This window comes from Petaurus breviceps, unplaced genomic scaffold, assembly GCF_028583685.1.
Source record: "Petaurus breviceps papuanus isolate PSGF00001 unplaced genomic scaffold, PetGlider_PUasm1.0 91133, whole genome shotgun sequence".
Taxonomy (NCBI): Eukaryota; Metazoa; Chordata; class Mammalia; order Diprotodontia; family Petauridae; genus Petaurus; species Petaurus breviceps.
The window spans coordinates 761,959-785,096 of NW_027187419.1; the positions used below are offsets into that span (position 1 = coordinate 761,959).

General features: G+C 42.8%; 1 protein-coding gene across 2 annotated transcripts in view; it reads left to right on the plus strand.

Annotated features, from left to right (window-relative positions):
• The window catches only part of SIK3 (SIK family kinase 3), a 284,614-nt gene that overhangs the window by 253,559 nt on the left and 7,917 nt on the right, over positions 1 to 23,138 (plus strand). Inside the window, exons 14-21 of one of the 2 annotated variants that reach the window (XM_069080272.1) lie at positions 455 to 525; positions 2,797 to 2,940; positions 7,243 to 7,393; positions 8,124 to 8,249; positions 8,575 to 8,660; positions 9,789 to 9,898; positions 10,341 to 10,671; positions 11,291 to 12,198. In XM_069080272.1, the coding sequence (XP_068936373.1) occupies positions 455 to 525; positions 2,797 to 2,940; positions 7,243 to 7,393; positions 8,124 to 8,249; positions 8,575 to 8,660; positions 9,789 to 9,898; positions 10,341 to 10,671; positions 11,291 to 12,198 (1,927 nt within the window). The remainder of the gene's footprint in view (positions 1 to 454; positions 526 to 2,796; positions 2,941 to 7,242; positions 7,394 to 8,123; positions 8,250 to 8,574; positions 8,661 to 9,788; positions 9,899 to 10,340; positions 10,672 to 11,290; positions 12,199 to 23,138) is intronic. The other variant, XM_069080273.1, reaches the window with a different exon arrangement.

Sequence of the window (23,138 nt, forward strand, 5' to 3'; positions counted from 1 at the left end):
ACAGTGTGATATAGTGAAGAGAGAAAACAGCCTTGGATTTGGATCCAGGCTCTCCTGCCCATTAGTTGGGAGTGACAGACCAGTCCTCTAAAGTCTCTGAACTTCAGTTTCTTCATTTGTAAAATGGGGTTCCCCAGCTTGTTGTGAAGAAAGCACTTTGTGAGCTGTACAGTGCTTGATAGTTACAAGTTGTCATATATCATTCTGTCTTTGTTGTTGTTTGTCCTCAAATCTCACAGATCTCTCTCTCACTGAGTTTAGATCTGAAATAATGATTTGGGTGTTTCATTTAAGAATGACTTACGTAAGTGTGCAGGGAAAGAGGACTCAGAAGTCCCCCAAAAAGTTTTAGCCTAGAAATTTAACAAAAGGGCAACCCAAGGCATCAGGTTTGGGGAACAAGAAAATTTGCCAAATAAGCTCTCTTATGCTTATCGTTCCTGTTTCTCTCCAGGCAGTGCCAGCAGTTACTCCTGTGGATGAGGAGAGCTCCGATGGGGAGCCAGATCAGGAAGCTGTACAGAGGTAATGTGACATCTGGCAGTGCTTGCAGAACATCCTTGGGCAGCCTCTCCTGGCAGGCAACAAAGAGCCACCTCTGTCCAAGGTCATGGTACAGTGCAGCATTCAACACTAATGTGGCCCCCGTGTGTGCAAGATGGCATGTTCCTCCTGACTCTGAAATCAACAGAAGACTGCCCAGGAAATATAATTCCCACAAGAGCCATTGGAAGTTCCTTCTTGGACAGCAGTAACCCATAAGCACCTTACTGGTCCTGCCTGTGCAGTCCCTCTTCCTCTTTCCTTCCACTTTCCCAGGGCACCATCAGCGGTGTTCATAAGGCACAAAAGGACGCCCACCACGTACCAATAACCTGTACATTTGCTGACGGAAATTGGAGATGTTGGATTAAGTGAATCCTGATCAGTGTGTTCATGATGCCTCTGGCATTGGTTTCTTCTATACAAAGAGAGAGCATACCCCTTGTGATATTTGCAGTATGCTCTTTCTGTCCCTTTATACCATAAAAGATACAGCCCCAAAAATCTGGCAGGGATATGGACCTTTGTTGTTTGCAAGCCTGGATTAGATACTTCATCCCAGAAAGCTTACAGTAGCCATCGTGCACACTGTACTCTGTTTTATTTTGGTGCCCCTAGCTCTATGTATGCCAACTCTTGAAGTTGCTTTTTTCCCCTAGGGAATGGACATGGCTATAGCTCTTCCTTTTTTCTGAAAATATAGCTGATGTTCAAGATAGTGTATTTTTCCCTAAGGGAAATTGTAGTAAAATCATTTTCTTAGGCTCTTGGGGAAAGCTTGGGTGCCTTTATCAAACTGGATAGTAAACTATTAATGGCTTTCTCCTTTTGGCAAGTTACCACACCACTAATTACCTATTGTCTATTAACTGACTGCTTTCTAGCTTAAAAAGATAAAGTAGCTAAAAATGAAACACCATTTTTCATGGAGACTTTCCATGGAAGCTGATCACCAGCGGCTAATGCACATTTTCATCCCCCCTAGTGTCTGTATTTGAGAATTGCAATGCAAAGGCAAGATTGTCCTGGATCTGAAGTTGGAAAGGAAAGATGGAGAGAACACAGAGTGAGGCAATCCTTTACTATAGTGTAGAAATCACTGGGGATCACTGGTATTCAAGGGGAATCTTTGTAACTTTTGATTTTCTTCTTTTTTTCTGGGGATGTTGCAAACAATTGCATTCAGACAGATCATATTAACTTGATTATAGAAGAGAAATTAGGGGACTTGCTGTCTTCCTTCCTTAAAGCATCTTCATCTTTTGTTCCTTTATCCCCTCCTTCTTGGACTTCATTTCCTGCTCCCTGACTTTCCTTCCTCTTTAGTCACACTTTTGCAGGAAAACATGCCTGTCAGTTTTTCAGTGAAAAAAACTCCAACCCTTAAATTTACAATAGAGTTGGACAAAACCTTTAACTTGTTATAAGGGATTAACTTCATTATATTTTCATCTTAACAATGATCTTTAAAGACTTTGAGAGAAAACTTAATGAGGTTGGGGGCTTCCCCGACTTTTGAGAAACTTTCACTTTTAAACCTTCTTTTAAAAAATTGGTACTATGCTAAGAACCCAACTGTGTCTTTTTTTCCTTCTCATCAAGAAAGTGGTTTTTCTTGAGCATGATGTCACTTTCTTCACTACAGATCCAGTAACAACTACAAGATTTAAATGTAGAGTAGCATCTCTTTTAACCTCATATGGAGAGGTCTTTACTGTCAGCCTACTTTCTGTAGCTTAGTGAAATATAACCATGAACCTTTCCATGAGTAAAGGCCCAAAGCCTTAGTGATCAAATGTAATTGTATTGGGTCTTTCTCAGTGTTTCCTCTGTGCTCATATTTGGAAACCATATCCATGAAGGACCTATTCTTTCTTAGATGCTTCTATTGACCAAGTCTTTTGAAAAGTTGGAGGGAAAACAGAAATGAAGTTAAAAATCAAAGAAGTTTCTTTTTATTGGTCAAAATAAAGGAGAGAAACAGATTCTCTCATCTTGCTACTAGGCTTACTCACTTTGTTTCTTTCTGTAGCTACTATCCTGTAGCCACTGAGCTGTTGAGCCAGCTTTTGTTGGGCCAGCTACACATTCTGCTTTCATCTAGTTCAGGGATCTGAGCCATAGAGCCCTTTTTGATCAGTAAAGAGCACAATTTTTTCCTTGTGAGTGCTTTGGATTAACTTCTAATGCTTCTTGCTGGAGAATATTCCTATCTCTCTTTTTCATTATGAAATGTACTCCTGCTTGTTGCAGATACTTGGCAAATAGGTCCAAAAGACATACACTGGCCATGACCAACCCAACAGCTGAGATCCCTTCGGACCTGCAGCGGCAGTTAGGACAGCAGCCTTTCCGTGCCCGGGTCTGGCCGCCTCACCTGGTACCTGATCAGCATCGGTGAGTAGCCACATGAGCAGTGTGAGACCCTTGAGGCTCAGCTGACAGGCACCAGCCAACTGAGTTGGAAAGTGATGGTGTCAAACAGCAGGGCTCCAAATAGAAGCCACCTGCCATCCTGAACTTAAACGGAAACAGTCCCCTTCTTTGAATAGTGAAAAAGACAAAGTTTTCCAGCTGGTCCTTGAACTGTGTGAGCTTCACTTTTCCCAAGTACTTTGCTCAGCTCCTTATTGTCTTCAGCTGATCCCCAACACTCTAGCTGTTGATTCAGAGATGAGATTAAATTTAAGACCAGCCCACTGGAGGAGAAGCACTCAGAAAATCTGCCTGATACAAGATGTTTGATGGCAGTATCAGCGACCTGACTTTTAATGACCAATCTCCTACAGGCTTTAATGTCATCTCACAGTGTTACGCTGTGCTTCAGGCCTAGATGTGGAGGAGGACCAATTCCTCTTTGGAATACAGAACTTTGGAAAACCGAACTCCGACCCCTGCTCATTGTTGCATATTTGCAAAATCATTACATCAGTGTTCTGGAAGGAAAATCTGCTTACATCTCTTTTCAGTGGTGATCAGTTTCCTTGGAAGTAAAAAAAAAAAAAGCACAAATAGGATTAACCTTTCTAACTAAGAGGACTTCACAAATTTGGGGGCAGGAGGAGGATGGGACACACTGTCTAGATGAGTGACTTTGACTAATGAAGAATCCTCCAGAAAGTCCATCTTTCTCCTCAAGAGCATTGTGTACCCAAGAGACAGCCTCAAGACAAATGGACAAAGCTTTAAAACTCACTTCAGGGCCCCTAGCTTTTTATTTTGTCTTAGTCTCACTTGCAAGATTTATCTGGCATTCTTCCTTGGTTAGGTCAAGACAGTTACCAAGGAGACGAGGTTGACGTACCCGTTGCTATGAAATCTTGCAACCAGTTCACACTAGCAAGCTTGGAAAAGTGTTTTTTATTGTAGATAGGTAGCTGCTGTGCTGAGCTGAGCATTGATATTATCAGCAGAAACAGGTGAACTCTGAGCAGACCAAGACAGACTGATTGCCACGCTGGAACTCTGGAAGAATGATAAACTCTCCTGTGCCCAGCAACAACTCTTCATAAAGTCCCTTAGGAGTCTTTGAAGGAATTTATTGGGGGACCACTTTTTTCCATCAGCACCCTCAATCATTAGCTCCAACCTCTGTCATTATCCAAAAGAAGATGTGTTGCTTCTTTTCTCTTACCATCAAATCACCCCATTTTAGTGTGGGCACTTCAAGATTCAAGTTGGATTCTCTGAATTCCTGAGAGATTATCCTTATTAGGAAAACATGAAAATTACCACATATTTACAGGTAGTGCCTGTCCAAATCCCCATAGCCCTTTTACATTATTTGAGGAGAATCACGTGGGCTGAGAGTACACAATGGGGTCTTTTAATTTTGTTTACACCCCACTTAAAAGCAGTGCCAAAGCCTTGCCTGCTCTAATGGGAACATTCTTTTTAGAATATTCCAAGAGGTTTTTGCTGCTAAATCAGTTTGATTGGGAGAGGTGGGGAGAGAGGGAGTGGGGCAGGGGGAGTAAGGAACACAGCAAATTTGGATTAAGTCGCCAGGGAAATATGACAGAAGAGAGAGGATTAAGGTTAGATATTAAAAAAAAAAATCCCAGAGCTACTGAACACTAAAATGAGATCTCCACTAAAGATCTTAAAGACCACTTAAACATCCATCTCTTTGGTGTAATCTAGGTATAGTTTGGCTTGGAGGTGGAAGAAGGGGTCTGAGTGAACTGTCATGAAAGTCTGCGTTTTTTTTGTGTTTTTTTTTTTTATTTTGCCAACCTTGTGTGCCTACTATCCAGTGGAGAAGGGTGTCCTTAACTCAGCCTCGTTCATTTTTACACATTTGAGCATAATTTAAAAATAAGTAAGTAAAATTAAGAACGTCCTAAGTCTCCTGAAATTCAGAATAGTGATTTGTCTAAAGTTGACTGTTGAATTTGAGTATCAGTCTGTTATTCATTGCCTGAACAGCTGATCTCAGGCTCTGAAAGAGTCATTCTTCAGACTGGTTTCATGGGTGATAGGGAGCACCTGATTTGGTCTCTTCTGACTCAGTAAGGGTGGGCCTTCCGAGTGAATAAGACTCACTTGATCACTTAATAACTTGGAGGAGTCATAAATTGATAAAGTTTTGGAACAAAGTAAAAATACAATTAAATCCATGAAGTCGTCTTAGGTCCTTGTTTAAGTTTGACTTAGTCTCTTTCTGAAGCTAAAAAAAAAATAAAAAATTACTAAGGAGAGGATTCTGGGAAGAGCTGGACTTTGTTACTGGTAAACCTTGTGCTCATAATGATACTGAAGCAGATCTTCACTCGCATTTGATTTGCACAGCAATATCAAACTTAAGCTAGGGAGTCTCTCAAATAGAAGTCAGTACTGATAGGGGAAGGGGATTTCCATTGCTGCCAAGCCTGACCCCTTCACACCTCTTCACAGTCATCATACTCCTCCTTGTCCCTTGCCTGTCTGGACTGTATTTGAACTCTTGTTAACCTGCCTCCTTGGCTGTGGCTTTGTTTTAGTCCAAAATGAGTAATTGGCAAGGCAGTGCATCATATCACTGAGTTCAGCATGGTGTCATCCCTTTTCTCCATGCGAAACCTGATCTGATCCATTGACTGCTGGAATGCTGCCTTGGCAGTCTTTTATCTGCATGCCTTAAACTCATAAACATCTCTTTCTGATTAGGTAACAAGAGTTGGTATTAACTTTAGCCCTGATGTTGTCTTGAGCATATCTTATCAACAACTGGGCTCTTGTCTGTCTTCGTTCTGAAGGCCTTGCTCTCACAGGAGCTGTACATGTCTTTGCAGAATATCACATCACTACTGCCCTGTCTTTTTGTGGGGAGAGAGTAGGGAGGGGTGGAGAGTGAGGATGAGCTCTGCTCCTTCTTGGAGAGGTTTCTTTTCAGAGTGGCCAGATGTTTTAGCCCACAGCTGTCTTTCCTTGAGCTGTCAAGCCATGTGTAGAGCCTTGAACCCTGTAGGAAATTTTTGATTTCTCATTCAAGTTTGGCAATAGTTTAATGAAGTTTAGTTATCTGGGCTCTGTGGTAGAATCATTAAATGGGAAGTGCTTAAAATATATTTAAGGCAGCTAAAGGGCACAATGGATATAGTGCCGGACTCAGAGTCAGGAAGACCTGAGTTCAAATCTAGGCTCAGAGATTTATTTACTAGTTGTGTGAATGTGACCCTGAGAAGTCACTTAACCTCTGTCTGAGTTTGTTTCCTCGTCTGTAAAATGGGGATAATACCACCTACTTCCCAAGGATGTTTTGAGGATCAAGTAAGATAATGTTTGTAAGGCCCTTAGCACAGCACCTGGCACATGGCAGGGGCAGGTGTTGCCCTTAGGAGTACTACCCCAGCCCCATGTGAAACACTTGGCTGACGGTAGTTCTTCTCTGGAAATGTGATCTCTTAGTGCAGAGCTTATTTCTGAGAGAAATTGTAGCTGAATCAGTGTGAAACTACTGCTTAGATGACATGCTCCTAGATGCATGAACTCCTGTTCAGTTTAACCAGGGGACATTCAGAAACCATCACTGTGTGTGGCCCCAGGTACAGGTGTTTGCAAAGACTGCATCTGTTTGGTCTCCACAGTTTCATAATCTTGGTAAAGTTTGAGGGGCAAAGTGTAAAGCACCAGCTTTAGAATCAAGAGACCCAAGTTGGAGTCCCAACTCTGATCACCACTAGCTGTGTGAGCCTAAGGAAGCACTATCTGAACTTTGGGGTCTTCATCTGTAAGGTGGGAATAATCACATTTGCAGTATTGTCCCCCAACCCCCCCAGGCCTGTTGGGAGGCATGAGCTTTACTCTGTAAGTATAGAGTGATTACTGTCAGTATCATTAAGCTCAAAAGGTACAGGCCTGAGCTCCTTGAGATCAGGCTCCGGCTTGTCTTTCTTTGTGTCCCCAGTGCTTAGCTCTGGGCCTGGAAGGATAGACCCATAATGAATGCTTATTGACTGACTCCCATAAGAGGTAAGTTGAAACAGAAGCTGTGTAGAAGTCCTCTGAAGATTCGGCCTACAGATCATGCACGTCAGCTCCTTGGGTACTACACTCTTGTGAGATGATCATATCTCTGTGAGATATACAGACCGCCTGCTGTCCTGGTGCCTGGATGAACGTTTAGTATGCTTCGGGCCAGGCAATCCACCTTAAAAAATGTGTTTTCAGAGCCTTTGGAGATATTCAGTCCCTAACCTTCTTTTCCCCTGTGCTCAGCTCTGTCTACAAGGACTCCAACACCCTACACCTTCCCACAGAGCGCTTTTCTCCTGTGCGCCGGTTTTCTGATGGGGCCGCAAGCATCCAGGCCTTCAAAGCTCACCTGGAGAAGATGGGCAACCACAGCAGCATCAAACAGCTGCAGCAGGTAAAGGAAAGGCTGCAGGTGCCACTGGAGGAATATGCTTAGTACATACAGCCCAGACAGGATGCCCAGAGGAGTTAAATACCCATGGGGGGCCCCTGCCGTACACATCAGCAGGATTACAGCTTATGGCTTAAGAAAAGAGTAGTTTTCTTTTAAGGGGTCTCTGCTCTTTAATTAAGAACCCACTTGCCATCTAACACTATCAAAAGACAAGACTATGTTACTGTCCCTAGGATTCCCAAGAGCATATCTTGAGTTTGGGTTGCACCTTTTTCTTCCAAAGAATCCTGGCATTTCTTTACGGGTCAGTGGTCTGTGTGAGCCTGTGGTTACTGCCTGGTGTAACTGGGATGCCTTGGTGCTCCTTGAGTTCAGAAATGTGCCTTTAGGCTCAACGTGAGGCTCTAATTTAATCTCAGCCTTCAGGATGACTGAGCTTTGAATGGCACAATATATGTCCATGTGTCTTACAGCAGACCATAGTCTCCAAGTCATCATGGGTCAGCAAAGCTGGAAGAGGGGACTTCTGCAGCTTCTTCCTTATGTCTCTGTATGACAGAGCCTGGTTGACTATATTTAGCACACAAATATAAACATGTCAGTTTCTCTGTACAAGGACACTTCATCTCCTGTGACTTTTTCTGCCCATGAGACTGTGGAGCATCTGCTGGGATCAGTGCATGGCATGGGATTGGCTCCATCGAATCCATATTAACTGCATTCATTACAGGAGTGTGAGCAGCTGCAGAAGATGTATGGGGGGCAGATTGATGAGAGAACACTTGAGAAGACCCAGCAGCAGCATATGTTATACCAGCAGGAGCAACATCACCAGATTCTACAGCAGCAAATTCAGGTAGGCCTCTCCAAGTGTAGGAGGCTTTGATTTCCCACTAATTTGTCTCTTAACATTGAATGAAGTTTTTTAAAGGAGTATTAACAGTAGCCAACATTTATATATCCCTTTTAAAGTTTGCAAAGTGCATTACATGTATTCCCTCCTTTTTAGTGATATTTTAAGAGTTGACATGCGCGATGAAATGCAGAATCTTAAGTAACTAAGCTGGGAACTGAATAAGATAAGCAGAAATCTTAGTCGTGGAGACTTCTACCTTTTTCTTCCAGGGGAACTGTTCACAATAATGTTGTAATTCAAAATGATTTTTCTTTATTGATTTTAGGATTGTATCTGTCCTCCTCAACCCTCTCCACCTCTTCAGGCTACATGTGAAAACCAGCCAGCCCTTCTTACCCACCAGCTCCAGAGGTGACAAATTGTTTTGCTTTAAATCCAAGCTATGTCATCAGTAAAGACCTTTAGGCCTAACTGATTTGGCACAGAGAAGCTGTTAGCCTTTTAAGCCCTTCCCCCTGAAAGTTTGCATTTTAAAAGTGGAGTTGCTAAGACAGTATTTGGTTTAAATTTCAAAGAGCAGGATCCTTTAATTCAACTGAACAATTATTTATTCAGTGCCTACAATGTTCAAGACACTCCTCTAGACATGTTTTTGAAGTCATACCCATTTGTGCATTTTTATTTCTACTTGCTTTGTTGTGCAGAGAATAAGAGCGAGCTGAGGCCTGGGTTCAAGGTAAATTTAGGTGTGGATTTATTAATTAAGCACAACTGCCTGCAGTATAAACTCAAATCAGGCAGCCCCGAATTGGGGTACAAACAGTGCTTATAAAGGCAAAAACCACAGTTGGGGAGGGGAACTAGCATAAGCAATGACACACAGAAGCCAAGAATTGCCATTGGTTAGATCTATAGCTCAGGGCTAATTTGGGAAGATGATGCAAAGATACAAGGGTGTCCCTTTCCTGGAATAAGGAAAATATAAAACAGGGAAGAGGGTCGTTGGGTAATGGGGACAGGCTAGGGTCATATTCTGAGTACAGGGTGGTCTCTTCTTAAGATTAACTTGTACCATAACCCCAGGACTGATTCTTTTACATAGTGATAATATACAGAATGCAAATTCAGGAAGTAGGGGGGTCAGGGGACTACGCCTTGGGCAATATGCTTAAGCTGTTTCAAGTTATTACAGGGTGTAGGATAGCGACAAAGACAAATATAAAGGGGCTTAATAGTGGGCTCCAAATCAGGTGGCATGTGATTTGGGTTTGGTCGCAACAGCTTATTCCTATTACATGGGTAAACACAATGACTTGTTGTAAGAGACTGAACATAGGCTCCCTTTGGACTCTGCTACTGCCTTTTATGAGGGGTCTGGTAAGCTAGGGAGAGTTATTGATTAGAGAGCACTATGGATGGTGTGTAAATCACGTGCTTTGACAAAGCTGCTCTGTCTGTTACGTAATTCTTTAGTGATTGAAGTCAACGTCATGCTTGTGATGGGATCTTGAGACATTTGTTTCTGTTTCTCTTTTTAAGGTTGCGGATTCAGCCCTCCAGCCCTCCCCCCAGTCACCCCAGCAACCATCTCTTCAGGCAGCCCAGTAACAGCCCTCCCCCAGTCAACAGCACCATCCTCCAATCTCATGGTGAGTGGGAGAGCTAGGCAGAACCATGTATCACATGGAAAGGGGAAATAGAATTTCTTATTAGTTCTAAGCCAAAGAACTCTAGTATCCATTTAAAAACAACAACAACAAACCAAACAACTTTCTCTGCGAAATAATATATTTATGCCATAGCACGCCTCTCCATGTCTCAATTTGATTCCACATTCTGTCAGACTTTGGATATTGGTGAGGGGGTCATTTTTCTGACTAGCTTCAGGTAGAAAGACCTGTAAGGATTTGTTTTTACAAAACAATTTTAGTCCCTTGGTAATAACACAGCCTAGTCCCCTCAGGAGCCTCTAAGAAAAACTAAATTGGGTTTTTAGATGATGTCAGACTAAGATTCTTTATTAGCCCCGAATTTCTCCTATTTGACTACTAGCCTAGTTGCTTAGATACTTAGAAAATACCTTCTCCCTAGGTGCTGCCTCTCCTTCCCAGTTTCAAGGCTTACCATCCCGAAGTGCAATCTTCCAGCAGCCTGGGAACTGTTCTCCTCCCCCCAATGTGACACTGACCTGCATGGGCCTACAGCAGCCTGCCCAGTCTCAGCAGGTGACCATCCAGGTACAGGAGCCACCTGACATGCTCAGCAGCATGCCAGGGGCATCAGCAGCCGGGCGGGGCATGTCCCTCAACTCCTGCGCCAGTCAGATTCAGATGCAGCACCGTGCCAACCTGATGGCCTCCCTTACATATGGGCACCGCCCATTGTCCAAGCAACTGAGTGCCGACAGTGCAGAGGCCCACAGGTAAGGCCTGACTAGGATGAACTGAGAAGACTCTTCTTACTTTTTTCCCACAGAAAGATGAGGGGGAAGGGAGAGTTTGTTTGAGCCATGTCACTGGATCAAATTCTCCCATTATATTCTAAAATCATACTAGAGACTTGGGGGGGCGGGGTCATTGTAAACTGTTCAGTGATCCAGGGTCAAGGTACTCATGAGATAAAAGGAGAAAATGGCACACTTTATTCCTGTTTGCCTGAGAAGAGAAAAACAGCAGCCCTTTACAGTAATAACTTTTCAGAAACCTTGGGCTGTGTCTCCTCTAGCTTCCCTTCCCATCTGTCATTCTCTCAAGGAACCAGTTCGTCTTAATTACCCAGAAGACATTTCAAAACAAACCAGTAACTTTCTCCCAGTGGAGCTGGTCATATGTCTCTAGCTCCCAGAGTCCCTTTTGACCATTGCCTGGGAGATGGGAAGATAGGAATGGATGAAGGAGGCTGGTACTTCAGGCCCAGCAGGCTGTCTTTCAGCATAGCCCTCCTCCCTAGGGGCTCCTTGTTGAAGGAAGGCAATAGGTATCCTTTGAGATGTCTGATTCCTTGTGTGGATCTTGTGTGTTTACTGTCTTTTGTGTTTGCAGCTTGAACATGAATCGGTTTTCCCCTGCTAATTATGACCAGGCACACTTACATCCCCAACTGTTCTCGGACCAGTCTCGGGCCTCTCCCACCAGCTACAGCCCTTCCACAGGAGTGGGCTTTCCTCCAACCCAAGCCCTGAAAGTACCTGCACTCGACCAGTTCCCTCCTTTCCCTTCCAGCGCACATCAGCAGCAACAGCACTACACCACATCGGCACTCCAGCAGGCTCTGCTGTCCCCCACGCCGCCTGACTATCCAAGACACCAGCAGGTCCCCCATATCCTCCAAGGACTGCTCTCCCCCCGGCACTCACTCACAGGCCACTCGGACGTTCGGCTGCCCCCGGCAGAGTTTGCACAGCTCATTAAAAGGCAGCAACAGCGACAGCAGCAGCAAGAATTACAAGAATTGTTCAGGCATATGAACCAAGGGGATGCTGGGAGCCTGGCTTCCAGCCTAGGGGGACAGAGTATATCAGAGTGCCAGGCTTTGTCATTGCCTTATCAGAACACTGACTCATATCACCACCATCATCATCACCATCACCACCACCACCATCATACCAGCCCCCAGCATCTCTTACAAATCAGGGCACAAGAATGTATCTCACAGGTTTCCTCGCCCACCCCGGCTCATGGTTACGCACACCAGCAGCCGGCGCTGATCCACTCAGAGAGCATGGAGGAGGACTGCTCATGTGAAGGCGCCAGGGATTGCTTTCCAGACAGTAAGAGTTCAAACACTTTGACCAAAGGTTGCCATGAGAGCCCCCTTCTATTAAATACAGGCGGGCCTGGAGACCCTGAATCTTTGCTAGGAACTGTAAGCCATGCACAGGAAATGGGGGTGCATCCATATCGACATCAACCAGTGACTGGATTCAGTAGAAATAAAGTGCCCAGCAGAGGTAAGCCCCCTCCCCCTCTTCCTCATGGAAAAGTAGGTATGTCCGCCACACCCCATCCACGCATGCCTAATCTTGGCATGATTTTGATTGTTGGCAGGGTTAACTGGTAGTTTCTGGTGTTGCTAATCCACAGAAGGCTTTGGGAAGATACTTTAGTATAAAATGGGTGTCGTGATAAGGCTTAGAACTCTGTCTTTGGTGAGAGAAGACCATGGAAAATGCATATCAGTTAAAAGGCTGGTCTGAAATAATTTAAGTTCCTTTGCTTGTATTGTTCTCATTTCAGTTTTTTTTTATACCTGTAAGTAAGCTGGGAGTAGAACTCTAAAGGTGAGCCTCCACATTTCAGTTGTTCCTGGAAAGAGCCCAGTTTGGACATAAGATAAAAGAGCATTTCACTTTAAGAGATTAGCAGGGTGCACCCAGATCCCACTGACTGCACTTTTCTGGCTCTGTTGCTTTCTACCCCTGTAGAATATCCACACTTTTATTCATCCCAGTTAACATTTATAATGTACTTGCTATGTGTTCTATACTATGCTAAGCTGTGGAGCTACAAAGACAAAAATAAAATAATCTTTGCCTTCAGGGAACTTAGACTCTACTGGGGGAGGCATAATGTATACAAAAATAAGTAAATACAGGGTTATTTAATATGGGAGTTGACAACAGGAGGCAGACCTCAACTGAACCTTGAAGACAAGACAAGGATTCTCAGAAGCGGAGATGAGGGACATGGAGGACTTCTTTATGAGTGCAAGAGGGAAGAATGGAGGTCTCAGGAAAGCTAGTCAGCAAAGTTGGCTGAACTGAAGACTTTGTGAAGGAAGTGTAGCGTGAAATGAGGCAGAATAGGTAAGTCAGAACCAGATCGTAGAGATCTCTAAGCACATCACTGAGGAATTTATATGTTAGCCCCATGTTCCTCAGTCCAGAAGAATCACTTTTTTCAAGGATAAAGGACACAATTAGGTTCAATAGTGGGGGGGGGAGAAAGTGAATGAACATAAGAAAGGAGATCTGTGGAGTGTCATAGTGGGCATGTGCTGGATCAAGTCAGTAGGCCTGTTTCAGTTCTGATTCTGACTCCGCAACTTTATGGCACCTTATTGGTTTACTTAAATATGGCAGCCACAGCAAGAAAGGTTCTAGATTCACTGGTTTTAAATTCACTGTGCTCAGGTCAGACTATTGCTGAAATATGGTATTCAGTTCTGGGCACAGTAGTATAGATGAAGCTTTGGGAAGGCAAATGTGACAAGAGAACTTCAAAGGAAAAACTTGGGAGAACATTTATCATTTTTTTCTAGATATCTGAAGAGTTGTTACATAGAGGAATTATACTTGTTCTCCATGGTCCCCAAGGACCCAGATTGTGAACTAATGGAAGACAAAGCTTTCTGACAGCTAGAGCAATGAGAAAATAAATTGTACTTGGAGTTACTTAGCTCCCCGTGATGAGAGGTCTTTGACTACATGGCAGGGATATCTCAAGAGGAGATTGTATGCTTTTTGGAGTGTTTAGACTAGATGACCTGAAATCCCTTCTAATTCTGAGATTCTACGACTCGGACTTTGCTAAGCTGTAGTTTTCCCAGCTATTTTTTTAAAAATGCAAATGCAAGGAGTGGCCAGGTGGCTCAGCGAGTAACAGCACCGGCCCCAGTGTCGGGATGACCTGGGGATCGAATCCGGGCTCCGATACTTAGCACCACACCCAGAAATAACTGGCCATGTAACCTTGAGCAAGTTACTTAACCCCAATTGCTTTAAAAAAAATAAAAATAAAAAAATGCAAATGCATATTAAGCAACTACTATGTGCCGGGTACTTTGTAGGGTGCTTGAGATACAAATACAGAGAATGAGACGATCCCTATTTTCAAGGAGTTTACATTCTATCAGGAAGACAAATGTACATAGGTAAAAATAAACGAAGAGAGAATAAATATGAGATGATTTGGGAGGGAAGGCAGTAGGAGTTGCAGAGAATCAGTAAAGGCTTTATGTAGATGGTGGTGCTTAAACTGCATCTTGATGGAAAAGAGGGTATGTTTGAGGCTGAGGTGAGAAGCATATTCCAGGAATTCCAAAGCAAAGGCCCAGAGGTAGGAGATAAAGTGTCAAAGATGAAGGCCATTTTGGCTAGAGCACAGACCACAGGAAAGGGGGATAGGATAATGTAAAACGTTGGAAAGATGGTTTGGGGCCATGTTAAAAAGGACTTTGAAAACCAAATATGAAGAGTTCAGTAAAAAAGATACAATATCTTTCATATCTGCTTGGCTGAGTTTTCTTAAGGCTTAAATGGGATAATATCTGTTGAAAATGTTGGGTAAACTATAAAGTGCTATACAAATATAGGATGATATGAGCCTGAGATTTGGAAGTTAGACGCCAAATAGCATAGGACCTGACAGGACTCAGTGTCATTTTGTCACTTGCAGGAAATGTTCTTTTCTCTGACTTTACAAAGGATAGTTGCTTTACCCTTTTCCCCTCTTCCCCAAAAAGAAAGAAACAAAGAATTTATTCTTATTGGCTATTGCTGGAACATGATGTTCTCTTTTGATTATAGCCTTCATCTAGCAACAGAAGATTTCTGGCCCCCTGTCCCATACTCATCAGTAACTTTTTGCTGTTAGCAGTCAAATATAAAGATAGAAGAGATAGTGCTATCAAAAATCATGCACCTTTGCCTGCTCTCTCTTCTTGGCTAGCTTCCATTTCTCTCCTGTCCACTGCAGACTCTTACCTTTGGTTCTCATAAATGACTAAACTTGGGAGGGAACAGGGTTTAAAAATCAGTTGTACAAGTGAAAGATGGAGCTGGCCAAAAGGACCACATTCATGTGACGAGATTTATTGGGGCTAACTGGTCACAGGACTGACAACTATGAGCCATTAGTATGACATGGCTGTGAAAGTATCTGATACAGGCCAAGGCTGCAGCAGCAGCAAATTCTCATCCATTGCTGGGGGTAATGGAGTCTGCACATGGAGTACTTTTGCCAGTTCCCAGCCCCCCTTTTTGAGAGGAACACTAATAAACTGACTTCATCCAAAGGAGGTGACATGGTCAGTGGTGGATCTGAAAACCATGCTGTCTTAGGCACAGCTAAGAAAACTGAGGATTTTTAGACTGGAGAAGAAAATTAATCTATCAACAAACTTTCAGAAAAGGGCTTTCTATCTGCTAAACACTGTGCTAAGTGCAAGGTTACAAACAAAAAGAAAAATATTCCTACCCTCAAGTATCTTACATTCTAATGCACGAGACAACATATATAAATCAAAACATAAAAAATGAAGACAGAGTAAATGAAAGGTAACCTTAGAAGAAAGAGATGGCACCAGCAACTGGGAGGACCAGGAAAGGCCTCCTGAAGGAGGGTATATTTAAGATGAATCTTAAAGAAAGGCAGGGATTCCAAGAGTCGGTTCAGAGGCTGGCAGAGGGAATAGCATTTCAGGCATGGGGAATGAGAATTCCAGTTATAGAGATGGGATTTGGAGTATCTAGTGGAAGGTATAGCAGTGAGAGGCCAGTATAGCTGGATTGGAGAGCTTGCGGGGTATAATAGAATGTAAGAAAGAGTGAAAGGAAGTAAGGGGCCAGATTGTGAAGGTTTTTTAATGCCACAGGATCTTATATTTGATCCTACTATTAATTATTGAGTGGAGGACAGGAGAGTGACATGGTCAGATGTACTCTTTTGGGAAATTAATTTAGCATTTGTGTGGAAAATGAATTGGAGTAGGAAGAAATTCAGAGCAGAACGACCTACTAGAAAGCTATTGCTCTAGTCCAGGGAAGAGGTGATGAGGGCTTGAGTGATGACGGTGGCTCTTTGAAAGGAGAGGAGCCACACATTAGAAAGATAAAGAAATTACAAAATTCCACAGCTGTGTAATTTTGAGACAGGCAATTGGGGCAACAGAGTAAAGTTGAGTATGACATGCAAGTTATGAATCTGAATGACTAGAAGGAGGGTGGTGACCTTGGCAGCAATAGAAAAGTCATAAGAAGGGAATTTTGTTGAGTTTGAAATCCTATAGGGCATCCAGTTAAAAATGTCCAGTAGACCATTGGGGATGCAGGAGTAGAGCTCATTACAGACACTGGTGTTGGGTAAATAGATCTGGAATAATCTAGATCGCAGTGATAATTGGACCAGTGGGAGCTGATAAGATCACCAAGTGACTTTATAAAGAGAAAAGAGAAGACTCATGACAGAACCTTGCACCACACTCAGAATTATGAGGCATCACATGAAAATGTATTCAGCGGTATGGGAGTGAGTGAGACAGGTAGGAGGACCAGGAAAGAGCAGTCACAAGAGCCTGGAGAATAGAGAGTGTTTAGGAGGTGAGGTGCCTCACGGTGTCAGACACTTGAGAGGTCAAGAAGAGGCCATTAGATGAGACCACTGAGGACTCTGGATAGAGCAGTTCCGGTTGAATGAGGAAGTTAGAAACCAGATTACAAAAGATTGAGATGAGGGTGTTAGAAGTGGAGGCACTGATTGTAGATAGCTTTTTCAAGGTTAGCTGTGAAGGGGAAAAGAAATATAGGACCTTAGCTGTTTTGAGGAGCAGATATGAGAGAGTATTTGTCCTGGAAAAATGGAGTAGATCGATTTCTCTGTGGCTTCAGAGGGTGGGTAGGACCAGTGGATAGAAGTGACTGGAAGTTTTCAAGTCAGTATCAGGAAGAACTTTCTAGCAACTAGAGCTGTGGCGGCCGTATGAAATAAGATTGTAGTTGGTGTAAGAGTTCAATCGGGAGCTGATTAACCACCTGCAAGGGTGTAAGTGGTCCCAGGTCCCTTAGGGTTCTAAGATTGTATGAATTTCAGAGTACACAACATATCTAGATGAGACATCTTTGAACACAGTTCACATTATTCAAATCTGTTGGCACATGTTTAAAGGACCAATAGTCCTTTTCAAATCTTCCCTGCCAGTGGTTTTCTCTAAATTCATTGATCTTTGTTCTAATTCTGACCCACAGGGGTGGAGTCCTTTTAACTAGCCCACCTTCCTTTTTCCCTCCTTATTCAAGAGAGTCTTTGTCTTAAGTTTTCTCTTTTGGTCTATGAAGGATTTGAGAGCCTTTTGTATTTTAGCCTCAGCTTCTACCCCCATTAGCTTTCAGACCCAACTGGTGTCTTTGTAGCTGCTTTCCTTATTAACTTATTAATTCATTGGTGCCAACTATGAATCCATGTTCTCACTTATCCTTCTGGCCATTGGCATAAGCTGTCATCCTAGCCCTCAGCTTCTAGGTGTTCTCTCTACCTAGTCTATTCTTAAACACCCTTTTAGTTTTCTTCTTTTTTCTTCCCTTTCCACTTTACTCCTAGACAGTATTCTCCTGCCTAGATGCAATTCACCTTATTCCTTTGACAACGGTGACACTATTTTGTGGATCAGAGTTAATCAAGATTACTGTCGTGTAAGTCAGGAGTCTAGTATAATAGGCATTCAAGGCCTTGAAAAGCAATAGCTGTCTTTACTTTTTAATAATCCCATTCTCAGATTCGTAGTATATATGTATAGTTCTAGGCTAACTCCCATTTTCACCCTGGAAAATCTTACAATAGTGATCCCTTACGTATTTAAAATGCTTTAAAAAAAAACAAACCCTCATTTACATTGTAACACAGAAACCTTGGGTTCCACTGCCTAGCCAGTGGGATGACAGTTTCTTTCTCTGTCTTATCAACTTTGGAAGAGGAATTACTGTTACGTGTGGCAAGGCAGGGTGGAGGGGTAGGGAGAAACAATCTATCAAAACTGGGCTTGCTTCTTTCTTTACTTGAAGACTTTCTTTTTTGGTTACATTCCCAATTATAAAAATACAATAAGATAGATAGTATCGAGTGATGTCATGTGAAAGAGGGTTTGACTGTTTTGAATAGCTTTGATGGGTAGCACCAGGAGCCATAGGTAGAAGTTACATAGACAAATTTTCTTTCAGTGTAAGGAAATCCTTTCTAATAGTGAGAGGCTTTAGGAAGGTCTAAGTTCCCCAGCTAGATGACCACTTGTCAGGATGCTTTAGAGAAGACTGCTATGCAGGTATGAATTGAACTAGAAGATTTCTGGGGTGGCTTCCATCTGTGAGTCTGAGTTTCCTCAAAAGTATAAGGTCTTTAGAAGATATCCTTTCTAACAGGGTAGGCAAACAGGGACTCTGGGTATAGGCTTACCTTTTCTATACTCCTCTCTGCGTGTGGCACAGCCAGGGCACTGTAATACATATTTTCATCTGCTTTGCATTTTTTTTATCTTGTTATTAAGTATTAGTCCACACAGTAATTTTGCCAGCTTGTCATTTTCTAGAAGAAGCCACATTTTCTTTTTATCTAAACTATACTGTGTTGTCATTAGTCCCTCCCACTTGGACTAGACTTGGTGCAAGAAAAAATAGCCACAGGTTAGATGTAACTCAACAATCCCTGAAAGAGTTAAATACCCATGTCAAACCCTTGGGCAGAGCAGCTTTGAAGACTCTGCAAATGAATAAAGACAAGTCAACATTGACAGATGCAACAGGACATTGTGCAAGCTGTCCCAGTTAATACACTAGGTGGGTGGTATATGTAGTGATTTCTCAGGTGGAATTAGGCCAGCCAGTCATTTTTTCCCTTGTGTGATCACCTCTTGATCATCTCACCCTTTGCATGTTCTCATTTCTTCTCTGGCAGTCACCTGCCATCAGACTCCATGATCCCCTTTCTCTTCATTTAAAAAATTTACCTTGGTGATCTTTGAAGACATGGAAAAATCAGTAGAAAAAAAGGTAGCTCCAACCTGGCTTACAACCAAGAGTGAATAGCCTTCTTACTGCTAATTTTATCCTCTCCCTGTCATTTTCAGTTATCCCTTCCCTTTCTTTTTTTTCTTAATAGTATTCAATTTTTTTACAATTACATGTAACATAGTTTGCAACATTCATTTTTGTAAGATTTTGAGTTCCAGATTTTTCTACCTCCTTCCCTTCCCTCCCCCCTCCTCAAGACAGCACGCAGTCGGATACAGGTTATATATGTGTCATATCCCTTCTCTTTCTAACCATTATTCTCTGTCTGTCTCTGGGTCCTTGTCTGCTGCCTGTTCCCCATCCTTAAGAAGTCCTCAATGGATCCTAGCATTCTTACCTCAAGTCCTAAATCTCACTTCCCTTTTGCAAGCTCTCTCTATGCAGTGCCTCTGTTTCTGTCTTCTCAACCCTTTGTAATCTGGCTACTGACCTCATTGGTAAACTAAAACTACTCCCTTCAAAGTTATCAATGTCTTAATAGCCAAATCTGTAGGCCTTTTCTCAGTCCTCATTCTTCTTGACCTCTGGACGACATTTGTCATTGTTGCCCCACCCTTTCCTGGATCCTCTCTCCCTTCAGCATTTTCATGATTTTGCTCTCTCTTATTTTCTTCCTGTTTGATGAATTATCAGCCACTTCCCAGCCTCTAATGCTTTGCCTTGTACCTTCTCACCAGGTCTTTAGAATGATGTCCTTCCTGAAAGGATGGGGACTTCATCACCTCCTGTGGGTTTATTTTATTGCAGTTCTATGCCGTGACTCCCAGTACTCTGTATTCCAGCCCTTGTCGCTGTCCTGAGTTGGACTTTAGGCCTGCATCACCAATTCCTTATTGGACGTGTCTGTTGACTTCAGTGTGTCTTCTCTTCCTCCCAGCCTCCCCCTGCAACGCCTCTCCTGAGGTTTGCTTCCTTGTTGAGATTGTCTTCACCTCACCTTCACTCCCCCACATCTAGTCAGTTGTTAATTCTCCCTCAGTGCATCGCGCACTGCTTTCACTCTCCTCCCACGGCCCCCACCCTGTTTCATGCCCTCTTGCTTTCAGTAGATTGAACATATAGCCATATCCAGTATCCACGCAGTTCATCCAGTACATAGGGCAATAGTCTTATGGCATTTTCCACAGGAAAGAGTGTGTTTCCCCAGCTCTCTCTGACCCCTCACCATGAGGAGGGTTCTCTCCAAAGAATACCCTGGAGACAGCACAGAAGACTTGACTGTGCATGAGAATCGCCTAGGTCACCCTCCGTTTACACTGCTGCAGGGTGTCGTCCTTCACACAACTGACAAATGCTTTTCCCAGCGTGCTGTTGGCATACCCGATACATTCTGGAAATTCTGTTACCTTGAGGATCGGCTATAAATTCCTTTGAAAAGCCATTTGCACCCTGGCTGCAGCCTTCCACACTGTTCCTTTTTCTCCATTTCACATTGTAGCCAGACTGGCCTCCTTGCTGATACTGAAACCCTCATCGCTCATCTCTGTACCTTTTTGTGTCTAGAATGCACTGCTTACTTAGCTCCCTCTTTTCAAATAGCAACTATTATTCAAATAACTATTTGTGTAGTGCTTTACCAAGTGCCCAGGCACTGTGTCAAGTACTTTACAAATATTGCTTCATTTAATCCTCACAACAACCCTAGGAAATTGTGAAGATAAGGAAACTGAGGCAAACAGCCCTGCCACCTGAGACCTTTCCTGTCCCCTCTCCAAAGAATTGCCGCTCACTCTGTTTTGTGAGTGCTTCTAGATGTACGTGTCATCTCTCCTGATAGAATGTAAATTCCTCTAGGGCAGAAACTGCTTCATAGTATGCTCATAGTAGTGAATGCTTGTTGATTGACTTGGGGTCCAAATTTCACTCCCTTTCATTAGTTAATATTTTTATCTGATGACCTCTCAGTAATTTTCCAGAAAGTCTTATCAGCTTTGGTCTCATGGGGACTGTTTCCCAAGGTTTAATGTTCTTCCTCCCTACCAAAAAAACCCAGCCAAACCTTATTTATGCTTCTAGTTGCCAAGCACAAAAATTACATGCCAGCCCTTCTGAATGTTCTGAGGCTTGAACAGAGATAGCCATAGTTACTTGTTTGCTTACCTTCTATTTAAGCACTTTGGGGGGCGGGGGGAGGAATGTGTCCCCTAGGCTATTCTCCTGAAAACTAAAATATCTGAAATACATTTTGCTCATTAGCAAAAACTTCAGTGGTTTCTCTTTCACTGGATTAGACTCCTGTGACTCAGTTGTTCTCTTGTATTTGTTTCCATAGGCTGGCATGAGCACAATGATAGATAGCCCTGTGGCATTAGAAGATGTGATTGCAACAGATATAAGTCATCTGCATAAGGCTATGCGAGCTAATAAAAAATAAAACAACTCTTGGGCCTAGGAGTCAGGAGCTTGAGTTTTAGCCTCAGATATTCCACAAACTAGCTTGTGACTTTAGACATTTAATTATTTATTTAATATAGTTATTTAATCTCTTTGTTTCCTCACTTGTCAAATAGTGAACATTTCTACCTACCTTTTCTTGAGGCCAAAAATAAGAACTACTTTTCAAATAACGGAGTATTATGGCACAGAATTTTGTTGGCAGAACAAAACGGGATTAGTTTCCAGCTTAACACTTCCAGTGTTGGGCCATTTCTAGGGGCTCTTTGCTTTGTCCAGAAACTCTTGACCAAGGCTGGAGAACCTGTAACCTTAAGGCCACATATGGCCTTCTAGGTCCCCAAGTGTGGCCCTTTAACAGTATCCAAATGGCTCTTGACTATGCCTATTGTGAGGGCCCTGGGCTTGGCAGGACTATCCTTCCTATCTACTTCTTTATTCTTTCCCCCCCAAACTCATCTTCTTCCATCTCCCCATCCACACCCCTCTGCCCCACCCTACTCCCAACACTTGATTTCTTTACAGTGAGAACTAGCTGTAAATGATTCACTTGCATAGCTGTTTAAAGGTGTACAAATCCCTTAATAACACAAACTGAATTGCATAACCAGTCTTATTTGTGTATGGTGATTTCACATAGTAGGCATTTGGTAAATGCTTTTTGAATTGAATTTGAATAGAGATTAGTTGGTAGTTTCTCTTTCTGTTTTGCTTCTGTGTGTTCTTTTTCAAGATGATTTTTGTATCATTAACTGTATTAGTAGCTGGTATTTTCCACTGCCACCTCTCTACTACCCTGCTATTAGAGGGACCCCAGTGTTAGAATCATAGATTTAAAATTAAAAAGACATTAGAAGTTGTTTCCAGGGCAGCTAGGTGGCTTAGTGAATAAAGCATCGGCCTTGGAGTCAGGAGTACCTGAGTTCAAATTCAGCCTCAGACACTTAACACTTGCCCTGTGACTTTGGGCAAGTCACTTAACCCCAATTGCCCTGCATTCACCCCTCCAAAAAAAAGCAAAAGAAAAAAAGAAGTTGTTTCCCCTTCATTTTTAAAATGAAAAAGCTCAGGCCCAGAGAGGGTAGTTGACCTGCCCAAAGTCATACATGGGATATAAGTAGGTGGCAGATTCAGGACCTTAGGGTTACCTAGTTCAACCCCTAACCTGATTCAGATGAATGGCTTCAGTCAGTCAATTGACAGGCATTTACTAAAGGCTTCCTATGTGCCAGGCACTGTGCTAAACTCTGGAGATACCAAAAAAAAAAGGCAAAAGCTGCTCCTGCCTTCAAGGCCTTTGCCATTTGTGCCACACAGTTTGTCACTTGCAATCTTCAGATGGCTGTTTGACACTGTCGGTTTGGAATTAAGCTTGATTTTCCCCTGTTTTATTTGAAATAGAGAAGTTAGGGCAACTTGGGTTTGAATCCTGTTGCTGATCCTTCTCTGTGTGACTCTGAGCAAGTCATTTAGCCTCTTTGTTCCTCTGGCAACTCACTGTCCCCTGAATCTTAGATGGGTCACTGTCTGTAATGGTGTAGGGACTTCCACACTGGCACTTCCCCAGATTGACATGTATCAGCCCAGTAAGTGGAGTTAATTCTTCAGAGAAAAGACCTGACAAATGTAATAGGAATCTAACCTTTTAAAACAAAATATTCAAGTCTTATGATGGTGAAAACAAAGGTATGTCCAGGCATTCTTCCATCAGTTAAGAT